This window comes from Orbicella faveolata, unplaced genomic scaffold (genome assembly GCF_042242905.1).
Source record: "Orbicella faveolata isolate gen_17 unplaced genomic scaffold, um_ofav_v1 contig_12, whole genome shotgun sequence".
Lineage (NCBI taxonomy): Eukaryota > Metazoa > Cnidaria > Anthozoa > Scleractinia > Merulinidae > Orbicella > Orbicella faveolata.
The window spans coordinates 3,952,179-3,978,383 of record NW_028301539.1 but is presented as its reverse complement, the minus strand read 5'-3'; the positions used below and the strand labels follow the sequence as shown (position 1 = coordinate 3,978,383).

At 40.4% G+C, this 26,205-nt stretch overlaps 1 protein-coding gene across 2 annotated transcripts in view; it reads left to right on the top strand.

Annotated features, from left to right (window-relative positions):
- LOC149116169 (uncharacterized) overlaps positions 1 to 16,055 on the top strand; it is a 61,195-nt gene extending 45,140 nt beyond the window's left edge. For both annotated transcript variants that reach the window (XM_089282119.1, XM_089282118.1), the window contains exon 2: positions 11,232 to 16,055. In XM_089282119.1, coding sequence (XP_089138245.1) covers positions 11,267 to 14,932 — 3,666 coding nt within the window. In that variant the 5' untranslated portion in view covers positions 11,232 to 11,266 and the 3' untranslated portion in view covers positions 14,933 to 16,055. The remainder of the gene's footprint in view (positions 1 to 11,231) is intronic.
- The last annotated feature ends 10,150 nt before the right edge of the window (positions 16,056 to 26,205 follow it).

The following is a 26,205-nucleotide window of genomic DNA, read 5'->3' as shown; positions in this document are numbered from 1 at the left end:
ATGCGAAGAAGCATCATAAAAGAGAACCAGAAACTTCATTTTCTATTCTTAACTTGTAATTTACTTTTGTAATAAATTCACCCAGTCAAGATTCCTTTCATTTACCTTGTGATAATGTAGATAATAGTTAGCAAATAATAAACAGAAATTCAGTTTCCTGAGATTGTTATTATCCTTCCCTCACGGCATACCAAATAATAATTCGTAGTGTGCTGGGGTTATAGAGGTGTTATGCATCTCATTGAACCAGTTCAACAGCCGATTGCGAAAAGAAGTTGTACTACAGTTTCAGTGAAATGTATGAAGAACTGAGTCAGGCTCACCATAGTAGAGACATATATTGTTGTCCGTAATTCCATAGAGAGTAAGTTCTTTCTTCGTAGCGACAATGCGATGGATAAGCTTGAAGTAAAATTCTCTAAGTTGATTCTCTTTGCAAATAACCTTCACTCTATCAAAGATCTGGTTCCATGGCAAGACCGCCGGAGCAAAGTCGCGATCCCATTTAATTGGACCAGTGGCCTGGGGCTTCCATTTATTGAGAAAAAGCCAATAATAGTCTTTAGCTCTAAGTTTCAAGAGGTCGATGGTTAAGACCGAAGATAATTGAAATAAGGTGCCACCGGATAAAAAGTTGACATTAGGCTTAGCACGCTCCTTGACTTTTTTCCGTAAGGCGCTCGGGATTGCAGAGATTACTTGGAAATAACTGAGAAAATTGCAATTTATTACACGACGCTGTTGGAACTGTTCAAATGGTAAAAAATTGCCACTAGCGTCGATTACATCATGCAGCGTGAAGACACCGTTTTCGAAGCAATCGTGGTAAAAAAAACAGTCCTCCCGTCAATGAGGATCTCTTTATTATTAAAGAGAATCCTCTCTTGTTCCTCCTTAGAGTTATAAAGACTTTTTTTAATTTAGATCCAGGAAAGAAAACAAGATATCCTTGTAGAAGGATGGTATGTCTGAATCTTTTAGAAATTTCTTATCATAGTTGGAGCGTAAGAGAAAATTAAGACCCCCATACTTGTTAAAATATAATTTTGGAATTGCTGACCAAGTATCGTCTTCCTATTTGGATTCTTTACTCTTAAAATGTCAACAAGTCCGAATTCCAGGGACAACGCCAACACCTGTTCGCGATAAGCGGTAGGCCTCCATGGAATACCACCGATTTTGTCAATAGCTTCCAAAGCGACATTCCAATCCCCACGGAGAATAAGTTCGCTAATAATTACATTTGAACATAAAAATCCATTCAATGTTGAAATAAACGGTAGCCGCAGATCGAGATTGTTCGGAACATAAATATTACACAGTGAGAGTTTGGTAGAATTCAAACTTATGTTAACCAAAACTATCCGACCATCAACATCGGAATACTGAGATTCAATCAAAAGATTACTTGCTGACGGATTCAAAAGGATGCAAACACCTTTTTGGCGATTGGTACCATGGGAGAATAACATTACGCCATCCCATTCGCTTTTCCAGATCAATTCATCTTTTGGTTCAGAATAGGTCTCCTGAAGAAAATAGCAGTGACATTTTTGATCTTTAAGATAAGAAAAGATGCTCCTTCGCTTTCGTTGATTTTTTAAACCTCTCACATTTAAAGAAATTATTTTTTAAGCAGTTGAGTCAAGCATATCGATGAAGAACAAAAAGAAATGGAACTCACAACATTTTTCAACATTATTCGATGAAGAAAAATGTTGTGAGTTCCATTGTTATCGATTGCCGATAGTAATCTATAACGATTGATTCATCGTTTTTATAGACTTTTATCGATTGTTATCGGAAATTAGTTTTGTCCTTTTACAAGTTACACTGATAAAATGACTCACAACATTTGTCCATAATGGTTTTATTGGGTTATTTTACATTCATAACCTGCATATCTTTTATAGTTATCAACACAATAACAAGAACAGAATCATTTAGGGGAAATTGCCAGTAAAGATATTCAGGATGCGCTCGATTGCACGGTGATGAACTTAGGTTCCTGTGCATCCGGTATTGAAATGTAACGGAACGCTCCCAAAAAACAGCTGCGCAGGACACTAAGATGAACGGGACATGCCAAGAGTCTGCTTTAGAACCCCAGAAGACCTGGAGGAGAGATCACTCCACCTGGACTTTGAATCCTTAGTTCGGAGTCAATGAAATTTTGTTGTTCCAGGCATTATTTTACACAACAACAAAGGCCTCTTGAATAGTCCGGAAAAATTGATGTATGGTTAAATGGTAAGTGTCGATATTCCTTTTTTGTGAGTTCGATTGTTATCGATTGCAGATACCAATTGACATCTATTGATATCTGATATCGACAGGAGCCATAATCGGGGACGGAGACCGTAAGTCTTGGGATCCGCGCGCACCTATGATATGGGACAATTTTTCTATTTTTAGAACAAATTGCGCCATCCTGACGTCATATATCCGCGCGGATCCACGCACATGTCGGGGGTTCTCGCGTGGATGTTTTCACGTTGCATGTTCAAATGGTGAGAGTTGAGATTCTCTTGCGTATTTTTCACAGCGATGGCAGGGAATAAGGCAGGGACTAAGAACCAGGGCGCTTATATGGAGTTTTATGCTCTGAGCCAACAGAAAAGGTGGGTTTTTCAGGGTCGAAAACAAGACTATCCAGTTAATTTGTGAGTTTCTCGGACAATGCTTAATCATAACCAAAACCTGTTTTGATGGTTTCTTATTGTTTCTGCTTGTTTGGTGAGTTTGCAATAGTTTTTGAAAGGAAAGTCTGACGCGTACAATTAGGCCCGTTCCAAAGGCCGCTCCATTAATGCGCCGAACCTAACTGATGAGTTAAGTACGGCAGAAGAGCGGCGTTTGAATCAGTTTGGTTCGGCAGGTTAGGTTTGGTGCGGCAAACAACATCAAATTCGGCAGGGTCTGTCGCACTATGCGACGTTGGAGCGGCAGCTGATTCATACGGCGTTCTCATCATATGTCGAACCTGATGCATAAATTATTGTAATGTATTTTTCATATAACGGGACTCGTGATTGGCTCAAAATTGAGTGGCGTGATTAGTCAAGCATGAAGCTCGAAGTCGTCGCTAAAAATAAAGACAAAAATATGCCTTCGATTTATAAGTTTCTTTAGCGCAAATTCATTATTTGCTTTTTCTTCGTGATAATAGCTCAGCTTATGGGATTTCCCTTTAACAAGTCGAATTAATCGGGAGAAACCTGTCTAAATACAAACATTGGACCTTGAGTTTAAATTTGCTTCCCAAAATATTGCTAGAAACAGCGAAATGTTAGTCACAGCTTTTCTATTTGAACAGAGTTCTTGAATTCAGAGCGCATATTTTCTTACCACCGGCTTCCCGAATTAAGTTCGACGCAAGTACGCCCTCTGAACCAGCCGTCGCTCCAAAGTCGCTCTAAAGTCGATTTTCACGTAGGGGCCAAACCACCCCCCTAATGTTTCATGAAGGCTATATTTGCTTGGTTAATATATTTCTGAGCCAAGTTTGGCAGATGAGCTTTCTTTGTTCTCCAGTTTATTTTAATTTAGAAGTTGTGACAAAATGTCAGATTATGACGTTATAAGTGATGACGTCACCAAAACGTGCTATAATTTTTTGTAAAATCTGATGTCATTGGAAAGGCCTTGACTTGAGGAGTAAAATGCCGGAAACCGTTTTTTGCTATGATGATTATTTTTCGAAATATGGTAAATTAAATATTTTTTTGCTGTCCCCGACGGAATTTGCCTAACCATATTGTCCTTCTTAAGTCAGTCTCTCTGGTTTATTTTTTTCAGTTTTTTCCTAGGAAGGCTAATAATCTAGAAAAATAGAAAGCTTGATGTTGTCAAAAATCGTATGGTTTTAGAAATTTGATTTTCGGCTTTGTTAGGATGGTATTAACAGTAAAAAAACGGGTGACGTCACAGGTTATGACGTAACAAAACTAATTTTAACGCAATAACATTAGAGGGATAATTTTTTACTCCGAATTTCTTCTTTATTTTTGCCTTAGTCATCTGGCACATCACATGTGCAACATAGCTGCATTTGCTGAAACAAAATTACGACTCCAATTTGGGGATTTTTCTCAATGGGGGACCCCATATTTTGCAGGGTTATTTTTCGTATTTAAAAATGCCATATTTCATTTAATTTTTGTGATATGGACAAAATTTTTTCAGGTTTCAACTCCTCTTGATGTGCTCTTTCGAACACATTGTAAAAAATATGCATATTAAAAACTTCAAAAGTGGCAAAAAACATGACGTCATCACTGTGACGTCACAACTTTGACATTTACTGACATTTTTCACATAAATATAATTGGCAATAGGTCTCCTGCTCATCTGCCAAGTTTGGGGTAGAAAGAGTCAATACTTTTTAAGTAATGCGAAATAATGTGAAGTACCCAAGAGCTGAAGAAACATTTGGGGGTGGTTTGGCCCCTACGTGTTCAATCAAGTTTGGTTCGGCGCATGAGTGGAGTCGCGTTTGGACCGGGCCTTAGCTCCTTTGCATAGTGCAGCTCGTGCACTTTCAAGTCCGAGTCGCGGTTTTCAATTGTCAACAAATCTTGACAAAGATTTCTTTCGTTATCTTTTGTGCTGAGATGCCGCAACAAATTTCACGAACGCCAAAAAGGCTACTAACATCATGTGTTTCTTCAACATATGCATAGTGAAGTTTTACACTGCGAAAATGAAAATAGACAAGGAGTTTTGATATTTTAAACTCGATCAACAAAATCGAAATCGTTATTCGACGTTGATTAAAGAAAGCGTCATCGTAACTTTGCTGATTATTTCTGCTTTATGCGCATATTTTCAGCTTAGCTTCTAATATGTTCTCAAACATTTATCAATCTTAAACATATTTAAAAACTATGGAGTTATTGTTTGAGTTCGATGTACGTTTCCCACGAAAGTGCGGCGGAAGTACAATTTGTCATGTTTACTGACTGTACAAAACACGCATCGGCGGGTGCTCTCATTCATCGACACAGAGAATTTACTGGATTTTTACACGAATAAAACTGAGCAGTATCTACGGACGTAAAGTTATTGGGCCTTGATGAAACATCACGCGTTGCTTACAATTCAGGCGAAACTCACACTAGCAATTATTTTGTTTTACTTTTCGGTCGCGATAGACTGGCAAATTCCACGCAAGCGTGTGGCAAGAGGAGCTAGGAAACTATGAAGTCCCGAAGCTCTGCTGCATCTAAATATATCCGGCTAGTTTTTTGCTGTGTAATGGAAAAGCTGTTAGTCTTCAACATATGTGAAATTTAATATGGAGTAATGTACAGCTCATGTAAAAGAAGCATCCGTCGGAACACAACTTGGTCATCTCAGCGATATATATCTAAGCTTAAAGCGGAACATACCTAAATTCGACACTGTCTTACTTCACTCAAACTGGAACAGCTTACGACGAAAATACTTAAGCAAAATTCCAACAGACGAAAACGCGTTGAGTTGTGGGCCAAAAACATGAAAAATTTCGGGAATTTCGGACGCCATTTCCCCCGCGCGACATCCGCAAAAATCCTCGCAGCATGTCCGCGCGTGTGCCTCAGGCGATGGCGCAATTTGTTCTAAAAATAGAATTATTGTCCCATATCATGGGGACAACCCCAATACTAGAAATGGCGCGCGCTTACGTTCTCCGTCCCCGATTATGGCTCCTGATATCGATTATTATCGATTGACAACGCCTGGAGTACTAACTTATCTAAGCTATTAGCTTTGGTGATCATATAGAAGCAGTACTTTTTCGAACTAGGATAACTTCATGAATGTTTAACGGTGTCACATCTCCTTTTGTATTCTCTTACTAAATAACAGAGAGTGAGGTCGTTACCGGAAAATCTCAAACTGAGGCCGAGGTTTGAGATTTTCCCGTAACGACCGAACTGTCGAGGTTATTAAGTTGTTTATTATATGGCCCATGAATTAAAGAAAAGAAAAAAATTATTCGAGCGGAAGTCGTCAGTTTACATCCGGCGATACGCGCGTTTACCGATTCATTCATCGTCCCAAACCCAGGGCAAAACTACACAGTCAGTGAACTTTACCACTGTATTACGTATTCCGTAAAAATACACATTTCTTTACGGGAAAAATGACTGTCACAGCCTCAAAAACGTGTTTTAGTATAGTGGTGCCACAAGTTGATGGAGGAGTTTTTCCGACTTTTGTGGCGAAACGTCAACGCACATGGAAAAGACAGAAAGTGCTTCAAAATAGTCCAAACCAACGGTCTTTCGGTGAAACAAAATACTAATGCTTCAGAAAGCACTGCTCAGAATAACTCGATCTCCGCATTCGCTTTCGACAACATATCTTCGCCTTCTTCATTCTGGGATTAATGGATGAACTTTGCAAGCCTTGTGAACGTCTAAAACTTCCTGCAGTTATTAGAAACACTGCTACCGACAGAAACCGTCTGATTGTTTACATCTGATGATCCTGGAAGCTGATTTACCCTTAGTTGTGTAAAGCGAGGGAATATATTTGATGAGAACTGTGACGGAGTTTAATATTTCTGTAATTGTTGTGACTAAGATGATATCTTAAAAGTTTCTTTGTTGTGTTCTGCTCAGGATGTATGACAGATCTGCCGATGGTGTTTTTCACTTAGCGATTTTAGCTTTACTTAAGACTAGGCAAACTTTGATTGTTTTTCACTAGTGCCCGCCAAGGTTACCGGCTGGTAAGTCAAAAACGACTTCTATATAAATTTTATTAAGGAAAAATCTCTAAACTTTTAGCTACTTACTTTCTCTTACTGTTTTAAATCGGCTTTCATCGTTTCAATGCGCTTGAATTTTCAGAGCCGGGCTCTTCCCAATTTGCATAATCCGTAATCGGCCCGTGGGCATTACGGCTGCATAATGACCGCTCAGATCTCGCTCTTAGCCAATCAGAGCGCGCGTTATATCGGCCACAAGCCAAAGTCATATAATAATATTTCTTAATGCCTCTTTAGCTCGGTACATCATGTCATGTCATTGCTTGTTTATACGCCTAATTAGCCTTGATATCTAAGGAATATAAGGTGTCCCCGTTTATGATCTAACAACGAGCCTAATGGCGTTAACGCGGGTAATTTCATCGACGTACTAATGCATCAACTTTGAAGGCTATCCGCGCGGAAATAAATCCAAAAGGAAATGCTATTATCCAATTTTGCATTTTATATAATGATTAAATGAATGCGCGGCTCTGATTGGTCAATCAGCTATGGTTTATTGTGCCGGTAAACTCATGGAAATTTCGCGTGTCTTCTGAATTATTATATAAAAGCAAGAGACCACAAGTTTTTATAGTTTATAGGCTGATAAACTACTTGGGATGTTGGAGGAACACTCGAAGACTTCGTAAATCACTCGCCGGCGGCTCGAGATTTACAAATTCTTCTCGTGTTCTTCCAACACCCCGCGCAGTTTATCAGCCCATAAACCATAAAGACTTTTGGTCTATTGCTTAAATAAACGATGCAAGTTGTATTTTCTTCAACAAAAGGAAAACAGAACGTGGTTCGCGTAATTAGAATTTGTATCGAGAAACATTATTACAGTTAGCCACTGTTGTGTCACTAAAGTGACACAAAAATGGCTCAATTGGTTCGAATTTCAAATTTCAGCTGCAATTTTTTTATTACGGAAAAGAAATACACTAAAAATGCTTTCCCTGGCTTCGTTTGTGTGCCTTTTTTTTCTATGTTGCTGTAGAGGTTTAGGTCGTGTTACTCATGAGTAAAGCGATTTCAGGGAGTTTTGACTTCCTCGTTTTCCATTGTTTTTGACGGGAAGAAATACATTTCCCAGCTATCAAACATTTACTTCGGGTAAAATCTGGAGACGATGGAAGCTTTTGTAACAAACAATGACTCTCCTGACAGCTCTCACTCCATATCCTCGTAGCCACGTGACTCTGGTCAAATGGACACGTACACGAAGCAAAAACTCGAAACGCCTTTTCCGACTGGTTTAGTAATTGGTGCAATTTCTCTTTGTTGATTAAATCTAATATTCTCATGGCATGCATGCATATAGTTCAAGAAGAAATAATATACCAATGCATGTCGAGCTCAAACTCATATTACCTAAATGTATTTCTCTTCCATATTGCGATGCTATATATCCGTAATTTACATCAGGTTTAATCAATGAAAAAACCCCTTCGCCACGTTATGGATGAAATGCTATGGGTACAATTCATATGAAGTAATTCTTTCAAGCCACCGCTGATAATATGGCCATGGCCCCTTCGACTGCTAGCAGTCTCAAGTGTCATGCATTCGTCTTCTCGCCTGTGAACGAGCTCGGGCAGCTGGAAGTGGCCGAGGGGGCGATGTGGTTCTATCCTCTTTCTTCCGGCTTTCTCTTCTCCCCATCCTCGACAAGAGAGCCTGTTCACAGACTAGCCGTCCTCTCGCGCTTAACTCCCGAGGGGGCCTGCTTTCTCTTCTTGGGCCCCTCGGGGGTTAAGGACGTTCGCGCGAAAGGTTTCCAGTGGATAGTTAGATAATCATTTACTTGTGTTAGAAATGCAAAAGAAATTAGGGGTTACCAACTTCGTTTCAGAGATAAAGCGTGTGGAAAACTACTCTGATTTTTAAAAATTGGCGATCTTAGTCATATTTTGTAGAAGTGGATCTGTTGCGTAAATAATTTTAAATTTTGCCAACGTTTTCACAAATCTTAACCCTTCAAGAGGCATTTACGTAAGTATATGTGCATGTAAGTATAATATCAGTACTGTAAGTAGTGTAAGTGTTCGTCCTGTAAATAAAATTGCATTAAAAAAGAAGCCTTTAAAATCGCCGCACAGACAAACTAAGAGCTAAAAAGAACGGAATTCGATGGTGTATTTTGCAAAAAATTCAGATTTTCTTCATTTTTTTGCTAAACGTAGAAAATCAGTAGAAAAAATGATCCATTAAAAGAAAAATAAGGTCACCGAACGTCCAACATCGTTACATTCAGGCGAAGCTATATAGCAACGACCATCTGCTCTATCATTGTTCATTTTATTACTTAGCGCGCGCTCGATGCATGTCGTGGCATGTGAACTTGCGTGCGTAGTAAGGATGCGCAGAAACAATTAGTGTTAACGTCCTTAAGGTGGCTCCCTATAGTTTTACGATCGTACGAGCGCTGAGGAAGTAATCTGCGAGCGCTCAAAGGAAAACGTCAGTGTTTTTCGATATTTTATTACGTCAACATGAGCACAAAAAGCAAAACTGACAGTGAATTTTCTCGCGTTTCCTTCGGTGAAATTCCGTTAAATTTGGCAGATTGGTAGTGAATATTTTATGTTAGTCGGAGCTCGTTTTTCAGGGAAATCTATAAGACCAGATTTTTTGCAGCGGTAAAAGACATTTGAAAATAACGAAAAAACTGCCTTTAAAAACCCTACTTTTTTCGTGTTTAAAATTTGTATCCCACTGGAAGCGATGTGATGTAAAAATTTTGGAAGATTTCACCAAAGGAAATTCATGAAAATCACAAATAAAGCCATAAAAACAGTAAAAAACACATTTGTTTGGGCATTTATAATTCAAGACTAAATTCCAAAATTTTAACAGAGATGATAGCAAAATACTATTTAATCATTGCTTATTATATGTAATAAGTTTGAGAGGACTAGGTGTGAAAGCGCATGCAAAAACAACATTCAAAACGTAACACATGCGCTCGCAACGCCATAAATGATTACCCTGTGGAGACTCCTTAAGCACGAAAAGACGGCTGACACTTCAGACTGGGGCTGATCATTCGCGTGAAGCTGCATATAAACATAACGTAAACTTGACTTTGTCACTCAAACGTCTGTAACGGACAGAACGGCTCTGTTTCTAAGAGACGTCTTGGCACCATGTCAGCAGTTTGATTCACCCTTTCTTTCTAAGGTGGCTCAAAACAATTATCTTTTTTTTTTCTTTTAGACTTATCGAACTAGGTGCGATTTTTCAGGCTTGGAGCTGTGCCTTTCATTGTGTTTAAGTCATAAATTAAGATTGCGCAGTCCTGTTGCATAGCAACGAACTTGACCCACTTTTTACCATCAATATGCATCTATCTTAAAAACTAAGCCGGTGACCCCATATTTTTTTATAAAAATCTTTTTATTACACACAGAGGAGGAAACATGCAAAATTATAAAAGATTCTGCGGTGTGGATTTTACTTAAATTAAGAAAAATGGAAATTTCCAAGTTGGAGAAATTCCATTCCACAGTTTTTTTCACAATTTCGCACATGCATTCCGTTTTTGCCGTTGAATATTTTTATGCATTAAAAAAGTAGGGTCACCGCATCAGTTTTTGAGATATTAGCTTCGTGGATATGGAATTTTTCACGCTCGTTCTACGCGTAAGTTAAAATCTCGACTTTACAAGATCGCACTTTGCGCACGCGTGAAGGCGGTCCGCTTCTCAGTAAAGCCCGCACTTCCACGCGAAAAAACGCGAATACAAAGTTTTACGGAATAGCCTTCGCGCCGCCTTGTTTGTTGTGAGTTTTGCAAACTTTAAATCTAGCGACCCTCGGGTGATCACGTGATGTCTCGCGCTGAACTGCGCGTTAGAGCCCAGGCTTCTGACGGAAATATTACTGTTTTGAGCCACCTTAAAAAGAAATGTTTTATAAGAATATCGAGGCTGAAATTTGCGAAAGTTTAAGAATATTTGAAGAATAAACCCGAGGCTGAGACTTTGAAACGAAAATTTTGTGTGTTAAAAAATTGTAAATAGAAATAAAATTCTTCCTTTCTCTAAGCGGCAAAACTAGCCAGAACGCAACAAAAGCAGCATTAACGCATTTCTGCAAGACGTTATGTACGTGATATCAGGCTTTAATATCTGCAGGCTGGCTTCAAAATTACTTTAACACCATCAAGACACCAAATTCGAAAAATATTCAAAAACAGAAATGCCATACCCTATAATCTAAGCATACCCACAAAACTATTTTCAGCCTAAAATCGGCAGAAAAATAAGGATATTCAGCCTCGCAGCCAGAAGAACTATATTCTTATCAAAAAAAAAAAAAAAACAGTGTACATCGAATTACCTTTTTATCCTAATTGCTGTAATGTATTTCAATTTAAAAGAGGAAAAGTAAAATCAGGAAAGTCAAAAAAGCAAACGAAACCTTCAGCTAGCAACCGAGCTCAACAGGGCTCTAATTGGCTAATTACAAAGTTTTATTTCTTACAAAGGGCTGAAGTCAAACAAAAGGTGACGCAAGCAGAAAATGGCCGCTGTTGCAATAGAATTTACAGAAGAGCAATTGAACTACTACAGGATCTGTTACGTTGTCACTGATATAATAACTGAGGGTCTCCGATCAATTTTCAAGCAAGAATGGGACAGTCGCTACAAGACAACGCTAGGAGAATGGAAAGATGAGCCTGGGGATGGACTGGACTTCAAAAACGGGGAGTCTCCCGGAAACCAGAGAAGAAATGCCAAACTCCTAGCTACCATGATTAACGGAGACAGAGCAGAATGGGATTGTACCATGCTTTTTTACGCCATTTTTTACTCCGATTCTATCGGCCCCGGTCTCAATCCAGTCGTCAAATCACATATAGATGATCTCAGAAAGTTTCGGAATGAAGAGTTTGCGCACATGCCAAAAGGTCACCTCGCGTATCCGGAGTTTCAAATCGCCATTGCTAAAGTTCATGCTGCATTTCAAGGGCTCGGTCTCTCCACCTGGCAAATTCAAGACATCCAAAATCAGAAAAGGTTTCCAACAGAGGAGTTAAGACGGGTCTTGCAAAAGGTTGATGACCTGAGACAGGAACTTCACGAAAAGGAGAAGAAGCTTCAAGAAAAAGGAAAGGCACTTCACGCAAAAGGAAACGAACTTCAAGCAAAAACAAAGGAACTACAAGAAAAAGAAGAAGAACGACAGGTCCTTGAGGATCAGTTACACAACGAAATTTCCTCCTTTTGTATTCTCCCTCCCAAACCTTCACACGACGTCGCAAGTCGCGATTTTGAAGTGGCTGAAATAACTCAACAGCTCAAACAGCTCAAACAGCTCAAAAGCACTAACGAAAACAAATTAAGTTTTCTGTACATCTCAGGGAATCCTGGAAGTGGAAAATCTCAACTGGCTGGCCTTGTGGCTGAGCAGTTCTTCAAAGAGGGTAAAGAAATTCCGTGTGCTACTTCATTTGTAATGACACTGAATGCTGAAAGCCAAGATACACTTCTGGAATCGTACGTGTCTTTTGCCCGGCGTCTTAAATGTCCAGAATTTGTGGTTACAAACACCCGTAACTGCAAAGATTTGACTACGGGAGAGAAGATCACTAATCTGAAGACTTTAATCAGCACAAAAATCGAGCTTTATACGTCGTGGCTTCTGGTGGTGGACAACGTTACTAGCATATCACGTGTGCATGTTCATTTACCGGAGTCTGGAAATGAGCAGTGGGCAAACGGCCAGTTGTTAATCACAACACAGGACACTGCGTCCACTCCTTTGCCAAGTTCTTTCATTAAACACATCTCAGTTAGTAAAGGTATGAAGCCTCACGATGCCAGTTGTTTATTGGCAAAGCTTTCATGTATGGATGACAGCGAGATGGGAAAAGAAGTTGCGCAGGCACTGGACTACCAGCCTCTTGCCTTGGCAAGCGCCGCCACCTATCTCAGACAGGTGCGGCAGAACAAGACAACGTCACATTTTGGCTGGAACGACTACCTAGAGAAGCTTAAAAAGGGGCAAAGAGGTACCACTGAAACCATCCATACTGAAACTAATCCAAGCTACCAAAAATCCATGACCACAGCAACAACACTGGCTGTTGAAAAGGCAATGACCTCCGACAAAATCATACATCACACGTTCAGTCTCCTCTCTGTGTGTGCGCCACAACCTGTAAGTCAGGACATCGTGATCAATTATAGTCTCAACGTAGATGAAGAAATTAAAGATAAAGAGATGATTGCTATGAGAATCCAAAGATGTTCACTCATATTAAATGGTGAAGACGAAAGTGGTGCCCACATTCGGGTGCATCAGGTTGTTTATGATGTCATTAACTCTTTGACTAGCGATTTTCCGGAGATCCAACAACTTCAAACTGTAGACGCAACGGTTAGATCATTCATTCAGTTCGTGGAAAGCAACCCATCAATGAATTGGGACGACGACGATGCTGTTATGGTTTACAGCAAGCCCGTCATACCTCATTTAAAAACCTTGTTTATAAATACTGAAAAATTGTTTCATAAACGAGACACTTCTCAAGAAACCCAACGCAGCATAATAAATGCTCAGCATTATCCATCTTCGTTTACAAAACTTGGCCAAATTTGTCAAATGCACTGTTTTTTCGACGTTGCAATAAAGTACTTCAGCCAAGCATTAGAATTCGTTCAGCGTAGTGAAGTGTGTATCGACAAAGATGAAGCAGAATGTTGCATTTTCCTGGGTGATGCACACCATTGCCTAAGTGACCTGGAGCAAGCCAAAGAGTATCATGAACATGCCCTTAGCATTCATCTGAAAAAGATCGACCCTGACCATCTTGATGTGGCAACGTGTCACAATAACCTTGGTAATGTTCACTGCGACCTGGGTGACCTGGAGCAGGCCAAAGAGTGTTATGAACGTGCACTTACCATTTATCTGAAAAAGTTCGACCCTGACCATCTTGATGTGGCAATGTGTCACAATAACCTTGGTAATGTTCACTGCGAGCTGGGTGACCTGGAGCAGGCCAAAGAGTGTTATGAACGTGCACTTACCATTCGTCTGAAAAAGCTCGACCCTGACCATCTTGATGTGGCAATGTGTCACAATAACCTTGGTAATGTTCACTGCGAGCTGGGTGACCTGGAGCAGGCCAAAGAGTGTTATGAACGTGCACTTACCATTCATCTGAAAAAGCTCGACCCGGACCATCCTGATGTGGCAATGTGTCACAATAACCTTGGTAATGTTCACCACGACCTGGGTGACCTGGAGCAGGCCAAAGAGTGTTATGAACGTGCACTTACCATTTATCTGAAAAAGCTCGACCCTGACCATCTTGATGTGGCAATGTGTCACAATAACCTTGGTAATGTTCACTGCGAGCTGGGTGACCTGGAGCAGGCCAAAGAGTGTTATGAACGTGCACTTACCATTTATCTGAAAAAGCTCGACCCGGACCATCTTCATGTGGCAATGTGTCACAATAACCTTGGTCATGTTCACCAAGCCCTGGGTGACCTGGAGCAGGCCAAAGAGTGTTATGAACGTGCACTTACCATTCGTCTGAAAGAGCTCGACCCTGACCATCTTCATGTGGCAACGTGTCACAATAACCTTGGTACTGTTCACCACGACCTGGGTGACCTGGAGCAGGCCAAAGAGTGTTATGAACGTGCACTTACCATTCGTCTGAAAAAGCTCGACCCTGACCATCTTGATGTGGCAATGTGTCACAATAACCTTGGTAATGTTCACCGCAACCTGGGTGACCTGGAGCAGGCCAAAGAGTGTTGTGAACGTGCACTTACCATTTATCTGAAAAAGCTCGACCCTGACCATCTTGATGTGGCAATGTGTCACAATAACCTTGGTAATGTTCACCGCGACCTGGGTGACCTGGAGCAGGCCAAAGAGTCTTATGAACGTGCACTTAACATTCGTCTGAAAAAGCTCGACCCTGACCATCTTGATGTGGCAATGTGTCACAATAACCTTGGTACTGTTCACCACGACCTGGGTGACCTGGAGCAGGCCAAAGAGTGTTATGAACGTGCACTTACCATTCGTCTGAAAAAGCTCGACCCTGACCATCTTGATGTATTAGCTGTTCAGCATAAGTTAACTCAGCTTCAACAGATGATGGAGAGTACGTCCCGAAAGAAGCATGTTCATCATACTCGTAATGTACGTTGCACAATACTTTGAATACACTGGATCTTGCTAGTTTAAGGTTACAGATGATGTCTGGTAAAGTTCTTGTCTACATTTTGTTTAAATGGCTTGACAAATTATTAAGACTCTTGAAATACATTCAGTAAGCCCCATTGGGTGCGGATACTATAGGCTTGAAGATCGTGTCCGAATCCATTTGTTTCCCGGCAGGCGGGATAACGTTTGACTGAGTTTAACTTTTGCCTTAAGGACCCGGATAAATATGAAAACTATTCAAGTGTGTAAATTTTATTGCTGCAGTCGTTATGGCAGAGTAGAAACATAATGTCGGCTTTAGTGTAAAAAAGTAAAAAAAATCCTCCTTTGAGATTTGTTAGAAAAGATGAGAAAGAGGAAAAATGGTGATTTGGTGAACTGATTGAATATTGGATTTTTTAGTTAGAAAAGATAGAAACCATCTTGAGTTTTTTCCTACTAACTATATTTCTTAACGTATCTTACGTTTTACTCCCCATTAAGGTAGCTGGCAATGGTTTCCAGCACTCTTTTATCAGCTATACTTTGACGGATCATTTCTAAAACTCTTTTCTAAGTGATGCTGCAATATTGGTATCACTCAAACCCTTAGCTTACCGAATGTTGAACCAGTAAAGGTAATCGTGATGGCATATAAGGTTACCATAGCAATAGCATAACCCCTTAGAAACACCCTTAATGTTGTAAACAGTTAAAACTTAAAGTAAGAGTGTTTCATGTAGGCTGTTGCTAAGGTAACCTGTTTATATAAAAAGAATGACCACAACTTGTTCACCATTTGTCCTTTGTTATGTTTCAGTTCCTCCAGATAGTATGTTAACATTCGATGAAGTGTCTCTAACAAAACAAAAGAGTAAAGTAGTTAAATATTTCATATTTTCCTCGGTATGTTTCGAATGTGATGCGACCGGCATATAAACCATATCTTAGATCCATAGCAAATTGTTAAAAGGTGCAATAGCAATGTCTGTAATATTATTGGTATATATCGTTTCAAACCTGACTGAAAAATCAACATCAATTATATTGAAAGAAAGAATGAGTGTCACATGTTAAACTTTTGTAGAACATTCAAGTCCAGTTTAGTTATATTATTAAACAATAATAATAACAAATTTCATATTACGACTTTTTGCTTTGCACGATTTGTCTTGTAACTGACATTTAAATGGGTTTTTAAGCGCCATTAAACGAGCAGTCTTTATTTTCCTTTCAGCTGGCTAGAGCGGTCTCCAGATATGATGGTCGGAAAGAAAACAATTTTTAATTGAGAAAAAGAGAAGTAAAGAAATGGCAAAGATATCTCAGGGCTGTGCCTTGAACATAAAATTTCAAAATCTCGTTAGTTCTGTTAGTTTATGTGAAACAGGTTCCCCAGATCTCGTGTTTCATTTCTCCTGGGCCCAGTTATATCCTTTCTTCTGCTCTTGGACTGTTTGACGCATTGTATTCCAAAGCCAAATTTTTCACATGGATGAACAAAATATTTCAACACGGATGCTTGAAGCTAAGATTGCGTCAATACTAACCCAGAGCGTTTTGTTCCCCTTATTGGGATGTCGTTAGTCGGAGGACTGGAAAGGTCTGTTCGATGACACTGATCAGTTAATCCCCGGACATTATGTTGTTTCTGATGGTGTATAAACTACTGCAAACTTTCTTGTTTTTAACGTCCTTTTGATCATGAAAAAGTGTTGTCCAATACACCCAAAGTGAGTCGACTCGTCTAACTTGGTAGTCGACTCCACGTCCCGAAAGTTAATCTTCGTGACGTCTATTCGTGGTAGAGATCCGCAAACAGTAATAAATGCAGTTGGTTGAGGTTTCTCTGTCGAAGGCTGTTTTGCTGAACTCGTATCTCTAAGCCACTGCACTCGACAAAGTCAAATTAGACATGCGGTTTTTACACTCGTATGCTATATCCATTTAACAGATTGACGTCAGTTTTTCATGTGTCTGTTCTGTTATTGATCATGAATTTCGTCATAACATTGTCAAAGTAGCTGTGGATCCACAAGGCGATAGCCGAGTGGATCCGCAGACTACTTTAACAATGTGGTGACGAAATTCATTGTTAATAACAGGACAGACGCATGAAAAACTGACGTCAATTTGTTTTTAACGATACAAATCGTCAAATTGTCTGCTCTCGCTCGTTGACGCATCGCATAAAATTATAAATTCATGTGTCTGTCCACTTACTGACAATGAAAATTAGCCAATGAACGCGCGAGAATTTTTGCAGTTATCGTAAAAAACTTTAAGTAATGAGTGCGAATAGCGAATACTTTCTTCTCATCGACATAATTTCCAGACATCTTTGATTTTAGGAAAAGGACTAGAAGACAACAACACTAACAACATGTGAAGAGCTCTGTGTCTGCTTGATAAATTGAGCCTTTAAGTTACTGCGTAATTCTCATGACACATAAGACTGATTTTGTGTTGATCAATTTATGAGAAAATAGATGTTGATGCCTGCAGATTTTGGACTGAAAGGTCACCGGCAGAAATTTTCCTAAACTGAGTTAACTATACATACTGTATAAGTAATGCCCGGATGGGTACTCTCATAAATATCGGATAGGTGTGTGCCGCGAAGGGTCTTAAACCCGGACCCTATTTAAGGATGAATCAAATGAAAATTGATACCCTATTTCAGGTTCAAACCCGAAAAATGACACCCTATGCAAGGCTCCAAACAACGACTAACCACCGCGGAAAAACATAATCTTTATAAAATCGCTTTGCTGATACTGTAACTTTAACAGATCATTTGTTTTCCGCTTAACTGGGTGTTTACGCAGTGCTATTTTAGCTGATACAATTCAGGCACCCTAAGGGTCAGACCGGGACACTATACCAACATGGGCGAAAATGATACCCTATTTAAGGATCAAGAACCTCAAAAACCATACCCTATCCCGCGGCACATACCTATGTAGCCTATATATGGGAGTACCTCTCCCCCCCGGGAAGTAATGGCAACCTGTTCCTTCTTTTAATCGGCCAGCATGTTAGGAATATCGGACCGTAATTACCCGGTTCTCAGTGGCATCGGGAAACCTCATCTTCTCTTGAATTTGTTATTACTTCAAGCAAATTAAATCACGCAAGCGTTTGCCCCGCGGGTCATTCTGGAAATTCTGTTTTAAGGGACCCGATGGCAAGATAAAGTCATGCGAAACGTGAAAAACCACGCTCAATGTTTAAATCTACAATTATTGCTCCAATGCGTGACGTACATTCGGCACTGGCTGTGAGAGGTAAGCTGTGTATCCTTGTAAGTCACGCAAATCTGCATAACACAACAGTAGAAAGGTAGCAAGTAAACATACCAAACGCGCCCGCAGAACCCGTAAAGAAATAAACGAAAATTAATTTCCGTATCCCGGCCCAGAGGAGGGGGGGGGGGGTTATTCCGCAAAGTAATCGGTGGGGGTGTGCGGCCCAAACCCTTGAAACCTGTCCACTGTTTCAGACCAAACTCTGTGATTTTCCATACCCTGTTTCAGACCTCGGTAAAAAAACGATACCCCATTTCAGACCTCCAAAATTAGTACACGACTCTTTTTTATGACAGCAGCTAACAAGAAACGGCTTCATTTGCCTGGACATTTGAGAAGGGCTACAAATTTGCCAGTGTTGATGCTAAGCCAGAGTGAACAAGATATCCTATTTCAGACCAACATGGTCAAAATTTATTCCGTTTTTGAAACGACCAAAACCCCTCATAAACCATACGCAGCACATACCTGCAAAGCCCATACAAGAGAGTATCCCCCCGGTGTCCTGCAACCTCGTTCTCAGGGCCTTGTCCCTGGCTTGAGAGTTAGGCCAAGGTTAGACCCCAAGCCAGGAATAAGGCCCTGGGAACGAGGTTAAGCATTGTGCATCCTGGTAGTATAAAGTGTACTGACAAGGAGGCTTTTGAAACCTTTTTTAGGCTCAACGTCAGGTGATTGAACAAGGATGATTACTACCCGCTACTTCGTTCGGGTACAAAACAAAAAGGCTGGGAAAATACTCGAATACACCTGCTTGGATTGTTCTTGCATTGTATCGTTTGATTAGTATTTACGAATTCTCATTGTGGTAAGCGTAGGTTCCATGGTGTCGGGAAACGAGGTCACTGATTGCCTGCCCCCTTAATTTAGGAATAAAGAATAGCTGCCAGAGTTTTTTTTAACTAATCAAGCTGTCTTGGTAGTGTGCCAGTCGACTTATTGTACTATCTAGACCTGGGCCGAGTTTTTTAAAGTCCGATTAAGCTATAACCCAGGATTAGGGAGAATTTTCATTTCAGTGTTTTTGTCCTTCGGTTTTTAGGCGAATAATCTCAAACTTCACAATTCATAAGCAGTGAAAACATTTTTATGCAAGAAAAATTAATACTTCGGCTAACGTTTAATCCTGGGTTAGAGTTAACCGGCTTTCGAGCAATCCGGTCTCTTTTGGGTAGACAGACGGGAAGCCGAAGCAAAAGTTATGGCCGTGGAAAAACACATGACTGACTGCAAGCTTTCGTTCCCTGAACGAATGTTTGTAACATCTACTCGTTATTCCGTCAGGGTGTATCCCATTTTAGTGAAAACCCGAAAACAACAACAGCTAGGCGACAACTGAGCTCCTGGAGCTCTGTTTCAACCATCTTCCAGTGACCTTTGGACATCTGATAAAACTATTACCCGTGTCTGATACATTGCGCAAACTACAGATCAGTTATTGCGATTGGAAACGTGTGGTGTGTGGCAACTTCAATGATGCAATCACTCATAATCAATCAATTAACACCTTAGTAAGCGGAATATCTATGAGATTTGACGCCCGCGCGCTTAATTCTGAAAAGTTGCCAATGTTTCGAAGATAAGCCTATTCTACACGAGCTAAGTAGTGTGTGACAAAATCGGCACATTTGAAAAGGGCGTTGTGGTGCTTATGTTTCCATACAAGCAGCTGACAACTGCATTGCTAATTAGTTAGAGGAAGAGGGTTTCCGTTTCACAGCTATGCGGCCATTTGTTGTTTTTATTTGAGATTTCCGGCTTGCGTGTCTCGAGAAGACAGCTACTAAACACTCACAGGGTCACATCAGGTCGGAAGTCGCACAATCGAAAACTCTGGCGTAAGAACAGCGAGAAAATGAGTTCTCTCGGCAAGTGGATTGCTTGGCTAGTCTTAGCTCTTTGCGTTTCGGTAGAGTGTACAGAATTTGACGGGTCTTGTTGCGAACAAGGTTGTATTAATACGGTAGCAGGAATTCGGTGTGTTTGTAGAAGAGGTTTCAGGCTTGTTAACCGCTGTCAGTGCAGAGGTAAGCTATGATGAATACAAACATTCAAACCTTTATATGTACTTTTGAGCGAAAACTGACACAGCCGGTCTTGGGTTATTGCACGGGATAAAGGTTCAGACATGGCTACTGTCGGTTAGAGACGCGTGCATTAAGAATTCTCCCCTTAGTAGGCTTGGTGTAATAAATTCTACCCACGAAAACCGGGAAAAGTTCAAATTCTTTCATCAATTTGTCCACATGTGTCTCGCAATCCAACCCCAAATCCAACACAGAAAGATATTGCTGACCAAAATATTTTCGCCGGTATATATTTACGGCTTCGTACGGTCAACTCTTTTACAAAGAGGAGACGAATTCATAACGACGAATTTTTGCGCTTTTCTGTTACAGAAAAGATCTGCTTTCATAATTTTTAAATCAATTATATGAAACTGTAGCTCTGGCATTTTGGTTAACCGCAGAAATGAGATAGTTTCTTCCCGTCATAATAAATCATGAATTATTTTATGATCTATCGTATATTGTCTATTAATGCAGATAACAAGACTTGACAAGCTGTAAATAAGTTAAAAGCTGAGGATTACACCACGCTGCCGTGCGAAATTCCTTTTTCAATAACTGGGAATCTTCTCTTGGCTTGGGAGGGATGCCTCTGTCGCAGGAAGCTATTAAACAAGACTTTTTTCACCAACTGGTTGGTTTTACAATATTTTAAACCTGTAGGCGATGTTAGTAGCATACACTCCAGGGTCTTTCTGGGCTAAGCTGACCGATCCCGTTCTCTGTCAATTGATCTTTCTTCAAGTTGCCTTATCTCGAGCTATAATCTGGCTGAGAATTATTTTAAGAAACAAGGTAAGACCTCTGGCCTTTCGTGAAAGAGATTTGTTTGGCTTTTGTTATATTAGTAATGTGTGCTTAGGATGATTAAACGATCTCCGCGCCAAAGGTGAACCAAAACAATCAGTATTTTAGTGTACGTAAAAACTTGAACTTGTTTCTATAAAACTGCCATCAACAAATTCACCATGACGGCTCTTGGCGACGCCGGGGTGAAAACGTTTATGTGTGGCCTGGAGGCATCACGGCTGCTGTTTACATGCTTGCACTTCGTATACACATCATACCTAATGATTTTCCCATACCACCCACACTCCCCCCCCCCCCCCCCCCACCCCCACCCCAGCGCCGATCAGGTCGCATCAAGATCATAATCTCTTAGCCTGCGTAGCTTGGCGGTTTTTAAGCAATTTGAGCGCGCTGAAGATTTGTTGGATGAAGTTTCCATGACCTCATCAGTTATTAAGGTTTTCCATGCAACAAGAGAGTGTTCTTAGAAGCACCAGGTCCCCAGGTGTCACTGAGTAAGTGTAACTAGCTGAAAGTGTCAGCTACTAAATCACTGAAATCAGGAGCCCTGCTGAAGTACAATGCGTCTTGAACCAGAAATGCTTCATTTCTGGAGAACTTTGAGCAGGCCGACTGAAAAGCAGTCCCTGTATTTCTGTGAGCTCACTATGCGACCAATGTAAAGGAGTGCACAAAGCACGACAGCCTGAGGATAGGCTATTTACCACGCTCATCCCAAAGTCTTGCAATATAGCGCGCTGCGACAGTTTGCTTTCTATCAGGAACCGGCCGCAAGCTAAACAAGTTACTGATCTCCATAACGGAAGTTTTCCTACCGAATCGTTCATGGCGCAGTCGAAATATACGAACTTTACTTCCCGTTGGTCCATTTCCCTTGATTCTTCAATTATGGCCCTTTCTTAAGCTCCCAAGACTAGAACAAAGTGTAATAAGCAGAAAATAAATGAAGCTCTTACAGATTTTAAGGATTATTGTAAGGATTTTTAACCCAAGCGGCAACTCGTGACATCTTGATCTTTAAACCTCACAGAACTGTTTTAACAATAACTTGGTTACTTAGGATAGTATAGTAGCTTGAAAAATCTTTGTATCACTGCTTCTTTAGTCTCCCTTATTATACTATTATCAATCAGTCTTACTATTATCAGTTTCAAACCGCTCCAATGCCTTTCTTGAACTCCATGGAGTTCTTGGCTGTCTCAAAACCATTTGGTGGTTTGTCGTTGCAGTCTCGCCGCTTTCTCATGTAAGAACCTTTGTCCATTCATTTACAAAACCGACACAGCCCACCACAACTTCCTGCTTTTATAGCTCGGTGCGCATACTTGACACTTCTTAAACTCTGTACACCTAAGGAAACCGCAAAAATAAAGGCGGAAGATGTGAAGGTGTCTTTTATAGACATTAGCCATGCACGCAGGAACCTTTTCGATCTTTTGCTCAAATATATACACGTATATGGAGCGTATGCACATTACTTCATGGCAGCTATATTGGTGTTCCAAAACGTACAATGAAACGGCGGCCATGTTGGTGCACCAAACCAATCTTGTGGGAGTTCAACTCTTTTCTTATGTTAACACTTTCTTTTGTTCTAATAAATTTGCATGGCTGTTGGACACGTGATTGCAAACGCTCTATTACTTTGTCAGCTTTATGGTTCATGTTACTTGCAAGAACATTACGGCAGTGACGTTTATGTTTAAATTGTTTTTGGAATTTTTGCGCAAATGCGATGACAAAGAAAAATGTTTTATAAGTGCAAAACGCAGTGTTTTTGTTTATAGAGTGGACACGCCCTTGTGCTTAACTCTCCTGCGCATCATTTCAGCAGAATCCAGTTTTCTACGAGATATTTGGGCTGGTATACTCTACCTTACATTTCGAAATTTGGTTACTGAACTAAAATGATTACTGCCCTGTTTGGTTATAAAGTTCATTTCAGCAATTTTAAAATTTTTAGGTTCCAGATGAGGTGTTACCGGCTTGTAAGCGAAAGCAAAGTGTCATGTCGGACCCAATCTCAATTCTTTACTGTTGAAGTTTTTTTTGTCGTTGTTTTAGTCTACTTTAGTTTGACTAGTTTGTTTGCTTCTGAAAGACTTTCCGGCTTGTGGGTAATATTTCGGAAGTAGTTGTGTTGGTATTATTAGTTCTTATTATATGACTTTGGCTGGTGGCCGATATAACGCGCGCTCTGATTGGCTAAGAGCGAGATCTGAGCGGTCATTATGCAGCCGTAATGCCCACAGGCCGATTACGGATTATGCAAATTAGGAAGAGCCCGGTCCTGAAAATTCAAGCGCATTGAAGCGATGAAAGCTGATTAAAATCAGTACGAGAAGGTCAGTAGCTAAAAGTTTAGAGATATTTCCTTAGTAAAATTTATATAGATGACTTACCAGTCGGTAATCTTGGCGGGCACTAGTGAAAAACAATCAAAGTTTGCCGAGTGTTGAGTAAAGCTAAAATCGCTAAGTGAAAAACACCATCGTCAGATGTGTCACGTATCCTGAGCAGAAAACCACGAAGAAACTTATAAGTTATCATCTTAGTCACAATAATTACCGAAATATTGAACTCTGTTTCAGTTCTCATCAAATAGATTCCCTCGCTTCAGCACAAGCAAGTGAAAATCAGCTTCCGGGATCATCAGATGTAAACAATCGGGCGGTTTCTGTCGGTAGCAGTGTTTCTGATACCTGCAGGAAGTTTTAGACGTTCACGAGGCTTGAAAAGTTCATTCATAAGTCCCAGAATGAAGAAGGCCAAGATATGTTGTCGAAAGCGAATGCGAAGATCGAGTTATTCTGAGCAGTGCATTCTGAAGCATTAGTATTTTCTTTCACCGAAAGACCGTTGCTTTGGACCATTTTGAAGCACTTTCTGTCTTTTCTATATGCGTTGACGTTTCGCCACAAAAGTTGGAAAAACTCCCTCATCAAGTTGTGGCTCCACGATACTAAGATACCATTTTGAGGGCTGTGACAATCATTTTTCCCGTAAAGAAATACAGTAGTGAAGTTCACTGACTGTGTAGTTTTGCCCTGGGTTTGAGACGATGAATGAATCGGTAAACGCGCGCATCGCCGGATGTAAATTGACGACTTCCGCTCGAATATTTTTTTTTCCTTTAATTCGTGAGCCATATAATAAACAACTTAATAACCTCGACCGTTCGGTCGTTACGGGAAAATCTCAAACCTCGGCCTACCGTATTGACCGAGCGATAGCGAGGTCAATACGGCAAGACCTCAGTTTGAGATTTTCCCGTAACGACCTCACTCTCGGTTATTAAGTAGTTCTTATCACTGAATATGTTTACGGGTAAATTCTCACGAACTTGAAATCCTGTATGTTTAAGGTGGCTCCCTTCAGTTTTACGATCGCACGCGCGCTTAGCACAAAAGCTAAAGTAATCTGCGCGTGCTCAAAGGAAAACTTCAATGTTTTTCGATATTTTATGAAGTCAACATGAGCGCTTCCTTCAGTAAAATTCCGTAAAATTTGGCAGATGGATAATAGATACTTCACTTTAGTTGAAACTCGTTTTTTCAGGGAAATCTATCTGACCGGTTTTTCCACAGTGCTAAAAGACATAAATGTGCCAAAATCTTAAAAACTGCTTTTACAAAGCCGAGATTTTAACAGAGATGACAGTAAATCAATACATCATCATTGCTTATTACATGCTATAAGTTTGAGAGGACTGGGTGTTAAAACGAATGCAAAAACAGCTTCTAAAACATAACACTAGCGCTCGGAACTCGATAAATCATTACTCTATTGAGCCACCTTAAGTTGAAAATACCCAGTAAAGGAGCTACGTCACGGTTTGCGTATCTTGAAAAGTTTAGCCTGAATTTTTCAAGTTTGTCATTTGTAAGCTTTTGAAATCCATACTAATCTTCTCCGTCCTTAACCATCCTTGTTCCTTTTATGGTTTATTATTATCTCTTTGGTGTTTTTCTATCTTAGTAAACTACTGTTTTCAGATTCCCTTCAATTCAAGTTTATTCTTTGCGTGGCCAAAGCAACTCAAAATTCCATGAATGAGCTCCCTTAACATGAAGCGACGAATTTGAAAATCTGACGTTTTTTAGTGTCAGCTACCCCTGGGGTTTTACCTTCATGTAAGAAACCTTCGCCTGTCGCTTTTAGTAGGAAGGACAAAGCAGCTGATCTTCGTTCTGTGAGAGCCCGACCAAACGTACACACAATTTTAACCCTGGGGGGTACTCCCAGAAAAGTTGGGTGGGGGTTTGGGGCCCACTTCCCAAAACCCTTACCCTATTTATGACCAAAATCTGCGATTTTTGGTACCCTATTTATGGCCTGACCCGGCTCGTGATTTACGAATTCTTCTCATGTTCTTCCAACATCCCGCGTGGTTTATCAGCCTATAAACCATAAAAGCTTGTGGTCTGTTGCTTAAATAAATGATAAAGATAACTTAAGCAGTCCATAAGGGCGCGGATGGCCACTCACGAATTACGTAAGTATAGCCACAGTAAAATACAGTTTAATTTTAAGTTACATTAAAAAATGAACGGGATAAAATAACTATGCAAGGGACTTCCATATGAAAAGGTCGGGGACGTTCGTCGTCTAACTTCGGGGTATAATCAAGGAGTCTGATCTCACTTAAGCGCGGTGCCCACTAAATACAATGGTTTATGCGCCAGATTAGGACCATGCGGACCATACGCTACTATTTTGGCATTCCTGGTTTTCGTACATGCTCATTAAACTTGATTTGGTCACAGTAGGAGAGTCTTGCTTTCATATTAGTCGCGTACTCGGTAGCGTAGTTCATTACATCGATGTCAACCCAGCGCTCGCGTGGTAGTTGAACTATGCCTTGCGTGATGCGCAGAACGTGAGCGCACTAACAATAGTCGGCACCGTCCTCAAGGACGGTGCCTACTTTTGTTGCATATCGCTAACCACTAACTGTTAACGTCTTTTAGCTGAAAAACTAGCTCTTATCTGTCGAAAATTATACTGAAATCCAACTGTAGACATGTACCTGCAGATGGCGTAGTGCGCGCGCAAAACAAGTGCGAGACATGCAAATGTTTTCCTTATTGGGGAGGTGACAGGA